Consider the following 18,232-nt stretch of genomic DNA (forward strand, 5'->3'; position numbering starts at 1 on the left):
CCCAAATGGAAATGAGGTTATGTTTTGAGAAGATATCAAGTCAGACAAGGACTCTTAGTATTAAAGGCAGAGCATGTCAACGCTAATTCTGGTATCTCACCCTTCTCCGTGGTCTAAATAAAGTCTTTTAAACAATATGATCATAGCCAACATATAGGGATCTTCCCTTGTTTTACTAAAACGTTGTCCGAAAGGCAGCATTAGGCAAGAAAGGATTTGATGTTCAAGACAAGTCCAATAGCTGGGGGCACAGAAGACAGAAAATTTAAAGTGGAAGAAGATGCAACACTAAGTTGTTCAAATATGGAAGAGCTCAGGACTTAAAAATAAGTGGGAGTAAGTTGGACCTTCTTAATATAACTTTCACTGCTTTACCTTCCCTGCTACCAGCTACTGCTTCACAAAAACTTAAATGCAGGCAAGACTCAAAAATGTGCATGCTAATCAGTGTCTTGATAAGGAATGCAACACCACTACCACAAAGGCTGCTGGATGGCACCCAAACTTAATAGAACTGTCTACCTATTTATTGTCTCAACCTCATCTTTAAATATACATAATTCCATCAATTAGGCTGTGCACATTCAAGAAATATAAGCCGCAACATCAAAACAAAAAAGGTCCTGAGAAAACAAAATTTTGATTTGTCAATTATATTCAACTACAAAGACTTATGGCACTCAAGCCCCCTGTTTTGAAGTTTCAGGAACAGTTCACACAAGTCTACCACAATCTCCACATCAGTGGGCTTTATGGCTAAAATAGCTTGATGGATTTTACAGTGGTCATCTGCAAGGAAAACAGGTAAAACTTTTTTCTTCCCCTACCCTAAACGGGGTTTAATTCTCCATGCTTCCTATCCGTCTCTGTGTCCATTCGACTATTTCCTCTATCTTCGATTTCTAATACACGCACGATACACATAAACTGCCGGTCTGTGTTCAAGAACCATTTGGACAATGCTCCGAGATGTCTGGTTTAATTTTTAGGCTGCCCTGTGTGGAGTCAGGAGTTGGACTTGATAATCCTTGTGGGTCCCTTCCAGCTCAATGGCTTTCAATGATGTAAGTGGGAAGAACATACACACAATATTGCGTAGCATTAGTTTGAAATTTGAACTCTTCCAATACTATCTCATTATTAATGAATTGATAAGTTCTTACAATTAAGTTTGTTCTCATTTGGAATTATGTTCAGGATAATTCTGAAATTAATAAATGAAATAAAAGCCAGTGTTTCAAAATGTCAGGTACTTCATCTTGCATAGAACTGACAGAAAAGACGACTAAACATTTATAACTTTTTCCTCATACTTTTAACTGTGTGAATTTGTTCTTACAGTTCTTCTATGTAATAAAATCAATGACTACCAACCACTCAGTAAACTCAAGAAATAAAACTATGTATTTCTACTTTTCCATTATTAATATGCATGCATCTCATTTTATAAGCATCTGTCTCCAAACACACTGTTAATGAGACCTACTTTACACTATGATCCAGTATCTATTATTTTACAACATACCACCAGGCAGTAGGGCAGCAAAGATGATAGCGTATTAGCTATCAAATTACAGAGTCTCCCATTACCCTAAAGTAACATGAAAATTAAGGCACCCACCCACCCACATGGCTAGCAGTGGATCTTTCCTTTGGACTTATCTGCAGAATAAAGGATAGCCGCTGTCCTATATTCTTAGGATAGCTTGCACACAATCTAGGGTAAGGTTGCTTTTAGCAACAATCATGCTGTCCATGAATAAGTAGTCACTTAACTTTTCTCCTGAAGCACAGTTACACAGTTATAATTACACAGTAAATCATCTAATCCATCCCACACCAAAGAGCAACAAGCCTAAATTGTCCCTTACAATGAGAGCATGTAACATCTGCTATGGTTTGCAAAATCATATGGTGGAAGGAGGAAAAAAAAAAATGCTAGTTTGGGAATCAGTCAATCAAAAAGTTCATTTAAATATGGGTTGGGGACAAATGTATGCCTGATGAATATGACACATTTCAAGTATATGCTTAATAAAATTATGAAGTCAATCGTATCATTTCACTGGAAACTGTAAAACGAGTTGAATAAACACTACTTCCTCTATGAAACAGGCTACTAAATTCCATATAGAAATTATTTTAAAATGAGAGCTTAGGGAAAAAAAAATTAAAAATATGTAGGTAGTGCCTGTGTCCTCCATTTAAATCTGGTGCACGTCACAAAACAGCCCTAGCTGGAGCTGTGGGGTTATGAATACAGCACAGCTCTGATTCTTGACTAAACAAAAGGTAGCTTCAGAACATTACATTTAACATGTCACACGTGAGCATTTAAAATTCATGTGAATACTAATGCCTACTTAAAGCAGAAGCAGTTTAAGAGATAGTTTTCTTCATACAAGCTTCTAAACAAATACGCTTAGTGAAATCAACTAAAACTGGATTTAGCATGCCTAGAAAATAGTACACTACATACGAAGTTATAAAAGTTTAGATCTGCTTGTTTTCACATAAATGAAATAGAAAACTTGAAAAGGGTTGATTAAATAGAGCAGGCAAACACACAGAATAAATGAATGGTTTTTGTTTTGTTGGGGGTTTTTTTTGTTTGTTTTTTTAAATGACTGGTCCATTATTATCTGCTTTAGGAATTTACAGTCCTGTAAAAAATTGTGATCAAAGACCTTAGGAAACATGCAGAGACCCTCAACTGCTGTTGAAGTCACTAGAAGACAGAATGTAAATTTCCACCTGCACTAGGTTTCTTTTGCTGTTACATCTGAAACAGCTGAGTTGACATTTTCCAAAACACCCCAATACTGACTAACAAAAGAGCTAACAAAAAGGAGCTTCAGGTATACTACAACTAATCTCTCCATACTACTAAACAGCTATTATGATACACACTGCCTTTCTAGCAGGTCAGTGAGAGTCTGTTATAAAGCACTGTAATAACATCCCATCGACATGATTTCTCTGTACTTGTACACCACTTTCTTTCCCCAACCCCACCAGACAGCTGTACCTATAAAGCAAATGAGGAAACTAGGAAAATTCTGTAATTATATACCTGCTACTGATAGATTAAAAGCACGCATACAGAACAGTAATTACTCTTTCAAAAAGAATATAAAAGGAATTCGTTGAGAGACATGTACACTAGATATGAATTTGAAAAGACAGAATAATCAATAAATTGGAAACTATTAAGTCAGCACACAAAAAAAGTATGAGCGTATCTCCCGACTTTCAAATTATTTGTACTTCTGAAGCAGTTAGATCACTAAAGAAAACCCTAGGCACTAAATACCATACAAATAATACAAATCCATAACCCAGCAAACAAAACCAGAACTATCTGAGACTTCAGCCAATTTCTGACAACAGGAAAAGAAAAAGGAGTAATCTGTGTTTGTGCAAATGGTTCTTTTTTCAAGATGTATCAAAGCTGACATGTAGATCAGCTGAGAAGTGTTTGCACTGCAGCAACTGCTGCTATCTAATTGTCAGCCAGGCAACTAACAATGTTTTCTGTAACAAGAGATTAAGACCAACTCAAAGGAACTTTCCATAGAGACTACAGCAGATGTTTATTTTCTGTTTTTAGCACTGTATCTGCCAAAAATATTTTGAGATTAATTGGTTCTAGCAGTTGCATACAAAAAAAGAATATACTTAAATATCAACTCTGTTGCCTTAAAACATGGCATGGGCTGTGCATCAACCAACACCACACAACTGGCTCTTCAGGAATCATACCAAGGATCTACGGAGTCTTCTACAAACACAAAGAAGTCCACTTTCAAACTGCCAAAGGCAATTAAAGTAATGCAATTTAAATAATACTTTCGCAAATCTACAATCAACCGGTACTACAAACAGATCTTTTTCAACACTACAGGATTTTTCTGGTCCCCCTAGTCCAGAAGATGGTCTTGTTACTGGCCCCTTGAACTAGCAATTTTTAGAACCCAGTGGTAAAGTTGAAACTTGATGTCCTGCAATGTTCCTGGAAGTTCTGTGTAGTTTAGGGCAAAGGGAGAAACAATTTGCAGTGCTATGAATGCTGCATGTCAAAAATAATTTGGTCTTGTTTTGGTTTTTTTGTAAACACTTCAGTGTAACCCGTATCAGTCATTTTAGTCTAAAAACTTTGCCACTGCCAGTATAAAGAGTGTTGAACTACTTGCATTTTTAGTCTAGACCAAGTGTTTATACTATGAATCAGCCTAAGGACCCTACAGCAGTACTGTAGCTTCAACAAGCCTTCAGAGAGGACAAAGTACAGGGAAGTAACAGCCAAAATTAGCTCTTGTACTAAAGCATCAAAACCACACTTTTTCCAGGTCACTTTCTTACAGTATAGCTAGTACCCCTCAAAACTCATTAAAAGAAAATAACATTGGCAACACCTCAAGAAACAGTTTTCTCCATCTCAAGGCTACAAAGAGCTTTCTACCTGTAGTTCTTTATACACTTAATACAATTTTTTTTCTGCAAGAGCCTATCAATCCATTCAAGGCAGCCTGAACTGGCCTGACTACACATTTATTTTTCTCCAACATCACAACCCTCACAATCAGGATGAATCCTCTTACACGCATTGCAAGCATCCATTCAGTGAAAGATTAGCATAATATTAAGGCCATCTGAAGTACAGAAATGAACAGCACTGAATGTTTTATTGTGCAGCCATTTGGTTATGCGCAAGAGGGAACAACCCAGCCAAGACATCTGGCACAAATTACCATCGTTACGATTTTTTGCACAATTTTAAGAACTCTGGTCAGCACCTGCATGTCGACGTGGAAGTCGCAATGCGCTTCCAGGGCCTACTCTTAAGGAAAGCCAGTCTGGCAAGACTGAAGAACCAAAATACCAATCTGCTTTGGCACAAAATTAAGCGGGCACAGAATACTCCACCTTCCTTATAAAGCTCAGTATTACAAGGCTAAAGATCCAGATTTTTTTTTTTTTTTTTTAAAAAGGAAAGGGCCTATTTGAAACAATATTCCTCCCTCTGTTCATAAACCTAGTATGACAGTCAAGAGATACCCCTCTACCACTTGCAGCTGGCTATTCCCTTTTCCTGTCCTGGCTCAGAGAAGCTGAAAGCATGAATTAAGTCATATACACAGCTGTCCCGATTCACCTACCTGATATAGGGATCCCTCCCAGACCTGTGCTGTGTTGTGGTGGAAGATTCAAGTCCAAGAAATTACTATTTGAGGTGGGATTTGCTGTGTGGTTCAAGTGCATGATGCTATTGCGTGGGAAGGCCATCCAAGGATAGCGAGCTGCTTGGCCTGGAAAACTGAAGGAGTTGTAAACTGCTCGATGCTGTTGAAACTGTGGGAACCTCTGTGGCATGACTGGAAAGGTGCTACTGAGAGAGTTGGCATTTGTGGGTGCAGCAGGATGCAGGAATCCAGAGCCTGGCCCTTTGGCAGTTGTAGTGTGTGGGGTAGGGTTCTGAAGAGATGTGGGCGAGAGGGAAGGTTGGTCTTGGACTGACAGTTCCTTCTCAATCAGGTCTGCTAAGGCTTTGCGGGTGATGTCAAAGGGGTCAAACCCTAAGTCGTCCTCTTGCTGTTTGGAGGAACCAAACCCAAAAGCCGCTTGCCAGTCTGTGGAGGAGGATACTGGTATAGTTTCTGTCAGAGAGGAACAGGATTTAGAACAAGAATTAGTAACTATTTACCCATACAAGAATTTCAGCCTCAGTGTATCTGAATCTATGCTGCCAGTTGTCTTTCATCTAATACTTCTTTATACAATCCCCAGAAGACACCTTATTCATCAGCTTAGAATGCCATTTTCAAATCGAGCTGTCAGATTTCTACTTAAGGGGAAGTGGTAGAACTAGCAAATAGTATTTTTACTGCAGAATTGCTCTGTTCCTGAACTACAGAAAAACCCTGTCAAATAAGTATTTTCAGTAATAGCACCAAGTAGAAAGAGACCAATAAACACTTGCTTAGAACCTTCTTTACACCCATATTACTTGACAGAAGTGTGACCAAGCAGAGTTTAAATAAGGTTGTTATTCAGTTCAGTATTTTGCTTTCACTATTAATGCTATGCTTCAGCTCTGCTGTGCAAGAAAGGTGGGGAGGAAATGTTCCCTCTCAAAGGGGAAACCTCTGAGCAGTAGTTAAAAAAACCCCAAAACAAAACACAAAACCAAAAAAACCCACAAAACCCCACTGTCTACCATTATGAAAAAAACCATGCCAAATTCTTGAGTAGATGCCTTAACAAAAGGAAATAAAGAACTGCATTACAAGATATTGTTAAATATTTCAAGGCAGTGTTGCAAAAAAGGGTTGTCAGAATTTCCCTGCACTTTCAATTACTACTTCACTTCATTATACTCTTAAGTTCCTTATTCAGGTTCAGTGAATGCTGGGTCTAGTTTCAGTTTTTCCTCAAAACTGTGGTAATGCAAGCTGATTTGAGTACAAGGTAGTATCACTCACATCATTATCTCCCTCTGCTGGTAGGGAACCTGGTCTGCTGCTTGAAGTAGTTAAAATTAAGCTCAGTATCCTCTCTTAAAAAGGAATCTACACGTCTATTTTCACTCTAAAATCCATGACGATAGATAAACAGACTTGCTAGACAGACAAAAACTTGTCCTTTGTATTCTTATTTAAATAGCAACCATCCATTTTATATTGATTATAAAACAAACAAGATCTCTACTACCTGGAAATTGTCTCTCACTGCTACATAATCCTCACAAAATTGGTGCATATAGTACCTTAGCAGCAGGTAATTTCCTTGGTAATAAATATTGTTTACAAACAGGATTATGACATCCAGAAGTCAGATAAACATCAAAAGACAACTAATCACTAAGTAAACCGTGTCCTAAAGTATTGTTTACATTATTACTGATATTGTTTCATTTAATTTTCTAACAACTCCCTCAGATTTATAATTTGTGAGCTCTTAAGTACTGTTAATGACTCCCAAGACTATATAAATACACCTAAAATGATGTTTCATTCATATGAAGTGGTATTTCACAGGAAAGTACCTGGAAAATACAGGCACCTTTCATTTGATGCAATTAACCACATTTTTATCTTTTCTGTATGTATATAATTTCATTGCATGTTCACATTAGGCACCTTCAGATAACTATGCAGGATACTAAAGAAAATTCTGAACTCTACTGCACAGCTTCTGATGCTAGAATTATAGATTATAACAGATTATTACACCAACATATACTGACACCACGTATTTTCCCCACTCTCAATAAAAACCTGTAACATTAAATATTAAGCACAAATGTCACATCCTATTACTTAGTTTTTCTTAGCTGTGTGCCTGTCTACAATAAGCACTCTGATAATTTAGCCATGCAGCTGGAAAACTCTGTAAAAGTTTCTTTTAGAAGAAACCCTTAGGTCAGTGCAATTCATTTGTAGTTAAGTGACAAATTTTAATCATTTATGAAGGGGGGAAAAAACAGTATGGAACAAGTCCTAGAGTTCTTGGTTCTACACAGTTTTAGACATCAGTTGCAAAAGCAACACCCAGCCATGTGACCTATGTACATACCTGATGTGAAGAGGCTCTGTGGTTCTGGTGCTGTGGGCCAGTCATTTGAAGTCTGTGGAGAGCTGGGGAATGGAGGAAGCCCGCTAGGGATGGGGTTAGGGTGCCGAAAGTTGTCAGAGAAGAGCGACTGTGATTCTGTTACAGCCCCTTCAAAAGGAGACCGTGCACTGTGATTAGATGAACTGATGGGTATGACTGGATTGGGTTTTGTTAAACCAGGCGGTGGTGAAGGTGTGTCACTGTTTGTTATCTACAGGCAAGAAAAAAAGAGAAACAGTTAGGACATGAGTGTTTATATATAAACTATTCTTCACTAATACAGCTGAAAAACTTCCTCAAAATTTTTGGCTACAGTTAAGATTAATATGTAGTTCAGTACAAGGTCAAACACAAAAATCAACTTAGTAGTAGCATTTTTAATAGTTTTGTTTAAAATTATGATACACTTCAGAAAGTACTTGCTTCTCCAACTACAGGTTGCACCAAGCCCTCAAACTCAGTTCTTACTTTCACAGCATTTATCTTTATGTCTTACCTGCTGGGAGCTGTCACCATTTCCTATACTGAGAGAATCTGAAGGTTTGTCGATAGGGCTGCAAAAGTGGGAGGGGAAAAGAGACAATAAGACACAAGTATTTAACATGAAAATCAACATTTGCTTTCGTAGTGGTAGAAAAGCCTTGAAATAAAGACAAAGAAAAATTAATTAGGAGGAATCAAGAAGGAAAAAGTCCACTTTTTATTTATGAGACTGGTTTTTTTCATCATAAGCATTTTCCATATACTGTAATACTTTTTCCCACCACTCTCCACTCTGCTTGTTGACTGCCCTGTTAAGGAACAAAAGGAAAGTTTTAAACACTCTCGTAGTAACTCTATGCCATTCAAAAAACCAGGATTCTCGTACTATGGCAGTATTCCATAGTAGTCAGTTCCATCTATGCTACTACCAGAGAGAAAGTTGGGAACAGACTTCTTTTCCAAATCCCTAAGCTGTAAGTTCCCATACAAGTCCTAAATAAATCTGGGGAGAGATACAAGATTAAATTAACTATTTAATCCTGGTGGCAAGTTAAGCTTCCCACCAGCCTTCAAGCTTTAACTAGCAGGAATTACTTCCAAGTAAGAAAACTGAGTTTTGAGATGACAGAAGGGTAAAAACACAGGAAAAGACATAGCATAAAAACCTGCCAACAAACATAAAGAGAATAAAAGATAAGACACAGCAGAAAACCACCTCAGAAAGCTATTCACTGGAATTAACATGACTTGGCTGAAATGGTACATCTCAGGATTCAAGATTCTGACAGGCATCTGTCAGTTGCCTTAATTATGCTAAATACCACACTAACGAAACAGTATTACTTCCAGTTCAGATTAAAATCTCTGCTTTACAACTTCAAGGTACTTTCATTTTTATCTACCCATAAGAGAAGATGGACAAGCATCAGGCTGCACAGCCCAAACCACAGGTCCTTGTAGGACCAGAAGTAAGAACATGAATTTCAGTTCCATTACGAGACCAGAATGTGATACAAGTCAAATTACAGGCAAATTACAAGACAACTATAGAGAGAGTAATTATTTTAACTGTGTGCAGACTTCAGATTTTAGCTACACCTTGTTTTCAAACATCCCTTGCTGCTGCAAATTTTAAATACTGCATAAAGCCACATATCAAGGTCAAAAATTCTTAAGATTGCTTCCCCCCCTATTTGTTCTCCCCATCCCAAAATAACTGGAATTGAAACCCAGCAGAATTAATTCTTCTCCATTCCAAAGAAACTGCATACAAGTAATCCATCAATAAAACCAATTTTTGTGTAAAAGAACACTGAGTCGGTATCTCAAAAAGATAACTGAAGCTGAAATATTTATGACTATAAAAGTCAGGGGAATATACTTGCAAACAAGCATTACTCCAGTGAAGATTTACAAATACATTCTACTCAGTGGTTGAACAGCACAAATGAAGTTCTTCCATTTGAAACAAACTGCCTTGGGTTAGTAATTTCTGAATACCTATAACACAAAAGTTTGATGTAGACTTTTCACTACACAATCATTCTGATTGCAGAGCTGATATTCCAGCCAGATTCTTTTCCCAAAGCTGCTGACAAAGTCACAATGCTGCAGTTTTAAAAGCTATGTGTAAGACAACTTTTAATGACAATCTAAATGCTGCAAATGTTTATTATACTTGAACCTGCCTAAGAACCCTCTAATTGTAAGACAGACTTCCAGCCCTCAGGAACGGACAAGATTCATTATCTATTGGCTACAATGTTTTTACCTACATTCAGTACATTCTTTTCAGAAAAGATAAGGAAGCTGCAGGTCACTACTGAGATGCAACCATAGGATCTCTGATCGCACCTCAATGGGACTGCTATCAAGCCTAACAAGAAGGTACCACTTCCAACAGCACTCAACATTAATGCATCGGTTCAATATTGATTTAAAGCGAAGATCAGCTACCTAACTGGCAACACCACTTCTTGAAATATTAAGAGTTTACCTTGTTATTTTCCCATCCAACCTCCGAATGAGCCCAACCGGTATTACCTCAAGGGGTCCATAAAAAACAAACCAGCATGACTACAGACTACCACTGGAACTGCAAGTGATGCTTATGATGGAAGAGGACATCAGTTCTATTCAAGGAGGGCACCAGAAGAGGAAAAAATGTTGGCTAGCAATAAGGAAGTTATTGCAAGCAGATTAATTACTTCTTCTGCACAAAGAAACCTCAGTTGAATCTGCTGGCCTGTTGTTCCTATTACTGAGTGATAATCAGGGAACCCTCACCTCTGCAGTTGTGTTTCTGGAACACACCACTGTAAAGAGATGACAAATACTCAGTCCTAACATTTAGCTTCCTTCTGTTGATGCCTTTCCAAGTGACAAGCCTCCTCATGTATAGCAACTAACATGTTACTGTTGTGGAAGCTTCTGTATAGAAATGAAGGGCTCAGGTCTGGCTGGGACCATGCAGCTATATAAGCTGTTGATCCCCGAGTTATTCAGTTCCCCTCAGCCCTTACCTGTACCATCACTTACTAACTTCACATTAGGGTTCTCCTGTACAATCTGCCAATCGGTCTTTTTGACACGGGCTAGACTAAGCCCAGGTTTTTGTGACCTGATCAGGATTTGAATCCAGCTCTCCAACCAGAGAGAGAGACTGGAGAATCATTCCCTCCACACCAATCAGTGAGAGAGAAAGCAAACTATCTGAAGTATAAAAGGCAGCACAATTACCCGAAATCTGAGTCTGCACCATCTGGAGTCATGTGTTCTGGGTCTGTGCCATTTTCTAATATAGGAGGCGTTTTCCTGTGTTCCATTGTTAAACCGTTGGCTGATTTACTTGAACTCTGTAATGATGGCCAGGCATCTTTGTTATTACTGTTGGGTCTGAAAAAAGGCAAGAGTAAAAAAAAAAAAAAAAAAAAAGAAAATAGTTCAAGTTATGAAGAAAGTGTTTTTAAAAATTGTAAGCACTGGGGAAATGAATCCTTGTGCCAGACAATCCATAAGAATAGATTTATCTGGATGTTATTTCTCAGATTTTAAATGGTGATGACTTAAAAAAAGACTTAGTGGGGTAGGGAAGGGAGAGAGAAAACTGGGGAGAATTCTGTTTTCTTCACTGAACAGACAGCTGCTCTGCCAACGCTGAAGTCCAAACTTGTCCATTTGGGGTATAAGAAAAAAATGGAAAAAAAAAAATCCATCAACAGCTTGAAGTATCCAGACCTACAGACACCTCATTTAGAATTTATTTGCTTTATCCCATAAGTATTTGCAAGTTCTGTAAATCATGAACTAAATGATTTTTTTGTTTTTTAATAAATGTTTTGAGGCCCTATCAAGCCTGGCCCCAACAGATGAAGTTTGTGTTTTACGCCTACACAAGAGTCCGCAGCTTTACTAACAGAGCATGAGACCAGTCAGACCAACACACTGTTCATTCAAGTTACTCCCTTCATTTCTAGTTTAAAGCCATAATTACTTCCCTCTTACAAAGTAACATTAAATTTCATTTCAGAGTGCACATTAGATCTGAAAGAAGTTCAAGAGAAGACTCAAAGCCCAAGTTTTTGCTAAAAATAGTTACATTCTATACAAATTGAAGCGAGCTGGAATATCATCTATAACCAAATGCATTCGAATACAGTGCCATCTGCTAACCCTACAATCTTACTATAAAAGATTTGCCTTTGTGTTCTTCAGTTTTTATATTAACTTTATCTTTTCATTTGCTTCAATTAGGATGCTGGTTTTTGTGTCCAAGTGCTGTCTTCATAAGGAACAAGATTTCCAAAAAAATTTTTTTAAATACGTATGTTCCTCCTGATGTCCCCCTTCATTAGTATGTTCTTATTACATGGTCCAACATTTACTCTACATCTCTAGGTCAATTTAGTAAGTTCATATTCAGAATCTGGAAATTCCTATAGCTGCTTATAGCAACACAAGTGTTTCCTACTCCTATTCAGACAAAATTGGTATTACTAGCTACCCTCAAATCTCAGTATTGTAAGATTTGCTATTCTACCTCCATCTTCTCATATAACTACACGATATGTACACAGATGAGAGCCTTGACCCAATTTACAGATCTCATCTTTGCTTTGTACACATTTGAAATAAGTTAGAGATCACAAGTTGATCAGATACTGAACATCAAGGAATGAAGACACATCAGAGCAATGTCAGTCATTTAATATTCTCACTCTTACAAAAACGAGCTGTAATCTAGATGTAACAAGATTTTCAATCCATTAACAGATTTATTTTAAATATCAAAATTCATGTCTGCTGCAGTGCAAAGCCATCTCTATACTAAAACTAACTTTAAAATGTCACAGTTAAAAGTCAGTTTTCATCCAAGGAGAAAGGTAAAGAAACTGGCTTATGTTTTGGGGTGGGCTTTTGCACATGTGGGCTTTTTTGTTTAAGTTCAAAGCTGCACACTTCTAAAGGGCTGTTCTCTAAAAGACCAGCAAGTGCTTAACAGGTGTTTCCACTTGTAGCACAAGAAAGCATTCATTTCAGTTCTCTAGGAAAAGGTCAGCAGGAAAAAAGGAAAAAAAAAAAAAAAGAGCTTTATCTGTTCTAAATGTGGAATACACCTCTAATTTTAAGAGAATGCAGTCACCGTGACTATCAAGTGACACATCAAGAGATGAGTACCGACATAAACAAAGTGGCACTGTGGGATTTTAACATTTGCCTTCAGCAGCAAGAAAAAAAGGTCTGCAAGTAGGACCTTTCAAATTAGGACACAATTGTGAAAAAGCATTTATGCATAGTTTCAGAAACTGTTTTCTACTACTGGATATTTGTAATTAAACACCTACTATTTAGAACTCAACTTCTGTTCAATTCCAGAGTGAAACAGAAATCCTGCACCCCAGAAACACAGGAACAACCACAAAATTGTCAGAGGCTTTGACAAACTGCCAGAAATATATTAATATCATATCAATGAATCAGACAAAAATGACAACCCGATTGGGTAGAAAGCTGTGAAGGAGAACAACACGCATTCACCAGCTCACAAGCTACGTTTTGTACTGATGAGACGGGACTTGAAGAAACATTTCAAAATCCTAGCTGCAAAAGAAAATTCACTTTGCAACCCAAAAGGTAGTGCCTAGCCTTTAGCAAAGAACAGAGTCTACGTCATCACAATGCTGTTCAGCTGACAAGAGAAATTAACTGTAGACTTGCTGCCTTTGGAGTAACATGCCTTTTTTTCCCCACAAGTGCCAAAATGTTGGCACCGCAGACTGGCCAAGCTCCAATTCGTAATTTCTTTCTGAAGGCTTAAAAGTTTGCTGCAGTTCCAGATAGAGCATTCTTTCCCCACTGGTATAATTTATTTTGCTGGGATCTAACTAGGTTTCAAATTAAGATTAGTTCAGACTTTGAACATAAAATAATCAATACGCAAATGCAGGAAATGGTGTTATCTGCTTTACTCACTGCAGTCTGCCTTCCAAGTCAATACTGAACCAGTGCCCAAGAAATAAGAAGTGGCACAGTCCTTAAGAGAAGATCCAACTGAAGGTCCTGACCACTTGCAGTCAAAGAGCGTATGACGCATCCTCCAGAAGTTAAAGAAAATAATCCCAGTAACACCAGCTGGGATACCAGTTCTCAGAATTATATTCCGCTTGTTCAAGCTCAGTTGGCAATATTTTACATACAGTACCCACTTTCTTGCTTAAAATGTTGTGCAGTGGTGCTGCCAATGGCAAATTATTGTCTGAAAAATTCAGTAGTGGATAAACTGGCACACAACACAAACCCTGATTACAAGGCCAAGGTGCATGCGAAGTGCAGTCTAACTTACATTCCACTCTGCCCATCTCATTATGAAAATCCTACAAGGAGTGGATGAAATTGTTAACAGTTTTCATTTCTTTATCTTAAATATGACATTTGAGTGGTTAATTCACATAAGGACTGATGACCTTAGGCTTTCATTTATCTTTGTATGTCTATGTACTCATACGGAAGAAATCTCTTCATAACTTACTGAACAAACTACTTCAACAGAATATTATTTTAACAAGCTGTATGTAATAAGTGATATCTGCAATTACAACATAGTGAAAAATATTTAAGTTCACTAGATAAAAGCAAGGAACCTTTTATTCATATCTTGTGAATTTTTACTCACACAAAAGAAACAAACTGATTTTACTTCCAATTTCTAAGGTCCTTACACCTAATGTAAGGACTGCACTACAAATCATGACGTAAAAACCACATATCAAGACTGTAAGGTGCCTCAGCTGTAAAAGTACAGACTGCTTCCATCATGACACCATACCAAGAAAGCTGACATCTGGTCTTTAAAAAAATATTATGTGTTTATGCGAATATGAAATACAAGGTTGTCTTTCAGAATAAGAATACCTCATTCTGAACTAGTGATCCAAATGCACACAGCAGAACAACATTTCTGTACTAAGTAAGACTTACACTCACTTTATATGAGAACAAAGTGGTGCATACATCTCTGCACGGAGAAAACCGGTATCAGAGTTCGTCATATAATAGCCACTAAAAAGAGCAGGCAACTTTAGGGGATGCAGTAGGAATAAGAAAGTTTTCTTTGGGAATAACCAGAAAGAACGCATAGCCAGGCAGTCCAGCATCAGTACTTACGCATCATACCTCTGCAGTGCTGTCACTTTGTTCTTGTTCTTGTCAACTGTACCCGTAGATAATTGGAGAAAGTTGGGGTTTAGTTTGTATAATTCTTGCAGTAGTTTCTGTTCATATTCCTGGTGCTTACCCGCCTAAGGAAAGAGACACTCACAATGAATGAATACTGCTTTAATATATGTTTTTATAGATTTAAAAAAAAAGTTTTTTTATATATAAATGTACACACGTAAGTCCCAAAGCTTAGTAATTGAGCTTTAACAACTCAACAGGGCACTTCTGAATGAAACTTAAAATAGTGCTTCTCAATCTCAGCACAGATGTGATCTCCATGAATCTAAAGCTGGCCTAGAAATCACTTGGATGTATTTACCAATTTATAATTTTGGCAATTATAAATTACCAAAGCAGACTTCCAAAGCAGAAAAAAAGTTACAACCTTATTGGAACTTGCTTTTCAGTTCTAATCAAGAGCTTCACAATACACCTTCTAAATCACAAACGGCTAAACCTCCAAGGCAGTCTGCATTTGATATATCAACCATACTAAGCTTTTCAGAAGATAGGAAGGAGCAAAGAGTCTCTCTTTTAAACCCAAAGTTCCAAGATGGAAGTAATTTCTATTGGCTTAATAAAAACAGCTGAGGTGGTCTGAGTGTTAACTATCATGTGACAAGGAATATATTCTGAGCAGTAACTGATAAATCATTCTTTTTTAAAAACTGAAATATTCTTTTAACTAATTGAATTAATTGAGAACAATTTCTTGCTTTCAGAAATTGAGGACCACCGATCCAACTCCAGAATACTGAATCTGGAGAGGAAGGAAGAGAGTATTTTTCAGTCTAGCTTATCTATAACATGTGGCTAAATATTTAAAACAAAACCAGCAATATCCACCCTCCTTCCTAACCTTTAAAGTGACATCTGAAACAAATTCAAGATGAGCATTCACATTTTCTGTAGGTTGTTATACCACTCCAACCTAAGAATTACTATTTGCAAGTTAAGTATTGTAATGAGTTGAATCAAGATGCAAAATAGAACAGCGAATTTGAAGTTGTCAATAGCTTTTGTCTAGAGCTTCCAAATACTAAGAGATGTCCCTCAGCAAAGCAAACAAGTGCCAAGACTTATGGTCAGGCCTTCTGATCTTAAGTCTGGAACACATATGTTATTATCTATCACATATTCAGTATTGATTTAAAAGCCCTCACACTACTTGTACACCTAAAAATTAACATTTGTACATTACTTAATTCATTCCCTTTATAAATATTTTGTTGGAACAGGAATGGAATTGATGCACAGGCAATGTGGACATCCTCCCAGAAAAACATTACAACCTAAAAGACAACTATGACTTGCTTTTTAAAAAAAAAAATATTAAACAGGAATATTTGACAAAATTCAAAAAACAGTACTGCTGAGAAACTAAATTCCCTTATGGGCTCCTTTAGAAGGCCAACTGCATATCCCATTTGAATACTCCAAGTCAGTCAAACACTATAAATGTCTCCAGTTTTTTGCTACTTAGTTCTCCAGTTCTTCATTACTGTTTGATTCTGAACGCATCTTTATGTAGTCAACCTACACAACCCTCAAAAGGACACTGAAACATCTGGTGTATGCGTCATCTTACCCAACTTTGTCAGTGCCTACACTCAAGCTACTACCTACAGTAGAAAAAAGTGTGGTTCTAGAGTGTGGTTCACCTAAACATAAACTTTATGGGATATACTGCACCCTGGAAACGCTTCTCTCGCCACCCACCATGAATAGAATATAAGCAACTAGCTTAGATGCACAGATCTGCACTGCAAACATTAAGCAGCTGAGTAAGAAGAAACCTCCCTGGATAGCTCATCTTGCTTAAGACTTCAGTGGCAAAAGACTGAACGGCATGGCCAGGAACATCAGGCCAGTCCTAAGCTCACTTGCCTGTCAGAAATGTAAGAAAGAAACAAGATTAAAATTCTACATAGGAGCTTGCAGTAATGATGCTTTATTTGTAACAAGCAATCCGGAGGCCATACTTAGCATCTCCAACCTACCTTACCTAAATTCCCAGTTTCACTTTCAGAGACTTCCTGGAGTTCTGCCAGTTCTTTTCCATTTGTCACAACATTTAGCTCTATTAACAATTATTGAGCCTAGAACCTAAGTTCACCCATTGACAATTTTTTTTTTTTAAAATAGACAATCAGTGTCTGTGACAATGAACATTCAATATCATTAAATGGACCTGTAAATTCATTCACACTAACCCAAACTCCAGAAAGCTGGTGCAGTGAAAGCAAATGCACTTTTCAATAGTTGTGTAATTTCCAGTGACTTCCAAGAAAGCAATATGAAATCAAGAAGAAAGATTAAGGAACGTAAAAAGGAACAGGAAAGGAAGATTCATTTAAGTTACCAAGATCAAGTATAATCCACTCAAGATGTCTGAAGGAACTCATATGTGAAATTGAATTCCTGGCGAAGCTATGTAGCCTATCAATTTTAACTGGTAGTTAGGCCAGAGGACTGACAGATTGCCATTGCCTCCTACAAAAAGGGCTGTAGAAAAGATCCTGTGAACTACAGACTGCTAAATTCAACCTCCATCCCTCCTAAAATCATAAAGTCTACCTTAAAAAACAAACAAACAAGAAGACAGAAATTCATGGATAAACACAGTCTGCTGGGAATGAATCTGAACATCTTCTGTAAAGGGGAATCCTATTTCACTAACACGATGGAATTTTATGACAGTGTCAGTGTTTTGGTTTGTGTGGTGGGGTTTCGGTAGCGGGAGAGGGTCTGCAGGGCCGGCTCCTGTGAGAAGCTGCTCGAAGCTTCCCCGGCTCCAAGTCAGACCTGCCTCTGGTCAAGGCCGAGCCCATCAGCGATGGTGGTAACATCTCTGGGAGAACAGATTTAAGAAGGGGAACCTGCAGTGGGGGACGAGATTGGAATGTGAGAACACCACCTCTGCAGACAGCAAGGTCAGTGAAGAAGGAGGGGAGGAGGAGGAGGGCAGGAGGGGATGCCCCCGCAGCCCGCGGTGAGGCGGCAGGCTGTCCCCCCCAGCCCATGGAGGGGAGCGGGGGAGCAGATGCCCACCTGCAGCCCGGGGAAAGAGGAGCCCACGCCGGAGCAGGGGGATGCCCCCCAGGATGGCCGGGACTCCATGGGAAAGCCCGCACTGGAGCAGGCTGTGCCTGAAGGACTGCAGCCCGTGGAAGGGACCCACGCTGGAGCAGTTCGGGAAGAACTGCAGCCCGTGGGAAGGACCCACACTGGAGAAGTTGGTGAAGGACTGTCTCTTGTGGGAGGGACCCCACGGTGGAGCAGGGGACAAGTGAGGAGTCCTCCCCCTGAGGAGGAAGAAGCAGCAGAGACAAGGTGGGATGAAATGACCCCGACCCCCATTCCCCATCCCCCTGCGCCGCTGGAGGGGAGGAGGTGGAGAGAACTGGGAGTAGAGTTG

At 38.4% G+C, this 18,232-nt stretch overlaps 1 protein-coding gene across 8 annotated transcripts in view; it reads right to left on the minus strand.

Annotated features, from left to right (window-relative positions):
* The window catches only part of CNOT4 (CCR4-NOT transcription complex subunit 4), an 85,423-nt gene that overhangs the window by 13,841 nt on the left and 53,350 nt on the right, over positions 1-18,232 (minus strand). For 3 of the 8 annotated variants that reach the window (XM_052774372.1, XM_052774367.1, XM_052774368.1), the window contains exons 7-11: positions 14,761-14,894; positions 10,837-10,992; positions 8,111-8,168; positions 7,576-7,825; positions 5,160-5,657 (exon numbers count right to left, since the gene is read on the minus strand). In XM_052774372.1, coding sequence (XP_052630332.1) covers positions 5,160-5,657; positions 7,576-7,825; positions 8,111-8,168; positions 10,837-10,992; positions 14,761-14,894 — 1,096 coding nt within the window. The remainder of the gene's footprint in view (positions 1-5,159; positions 5,658-7,575; positions 7,826-8,110; positions 8,169-10,836; positions 10,993-14,760; positions 14,895-18,232) is intronic. The other 5 variants (XM_052774374.1, XM_052774371.1, XM_052774373.1 and 2 more) reach the window with 3 other exon arrangements.

This window comes from Harpia harpyja, chromosome 23, assembly GCF_026419915.1.
Source record: "Harpia harpyja isolate bHarHar1 chromosome 23, bHarHar1 primary haplotype, whole genome shotgun sequence".
Classification (NCBI taxonomy): Eukaryota; Metazoa; Chordata; class Aves; order Accipitriformes; family Accipitridae; genus Harpia; species Harpia harpyja.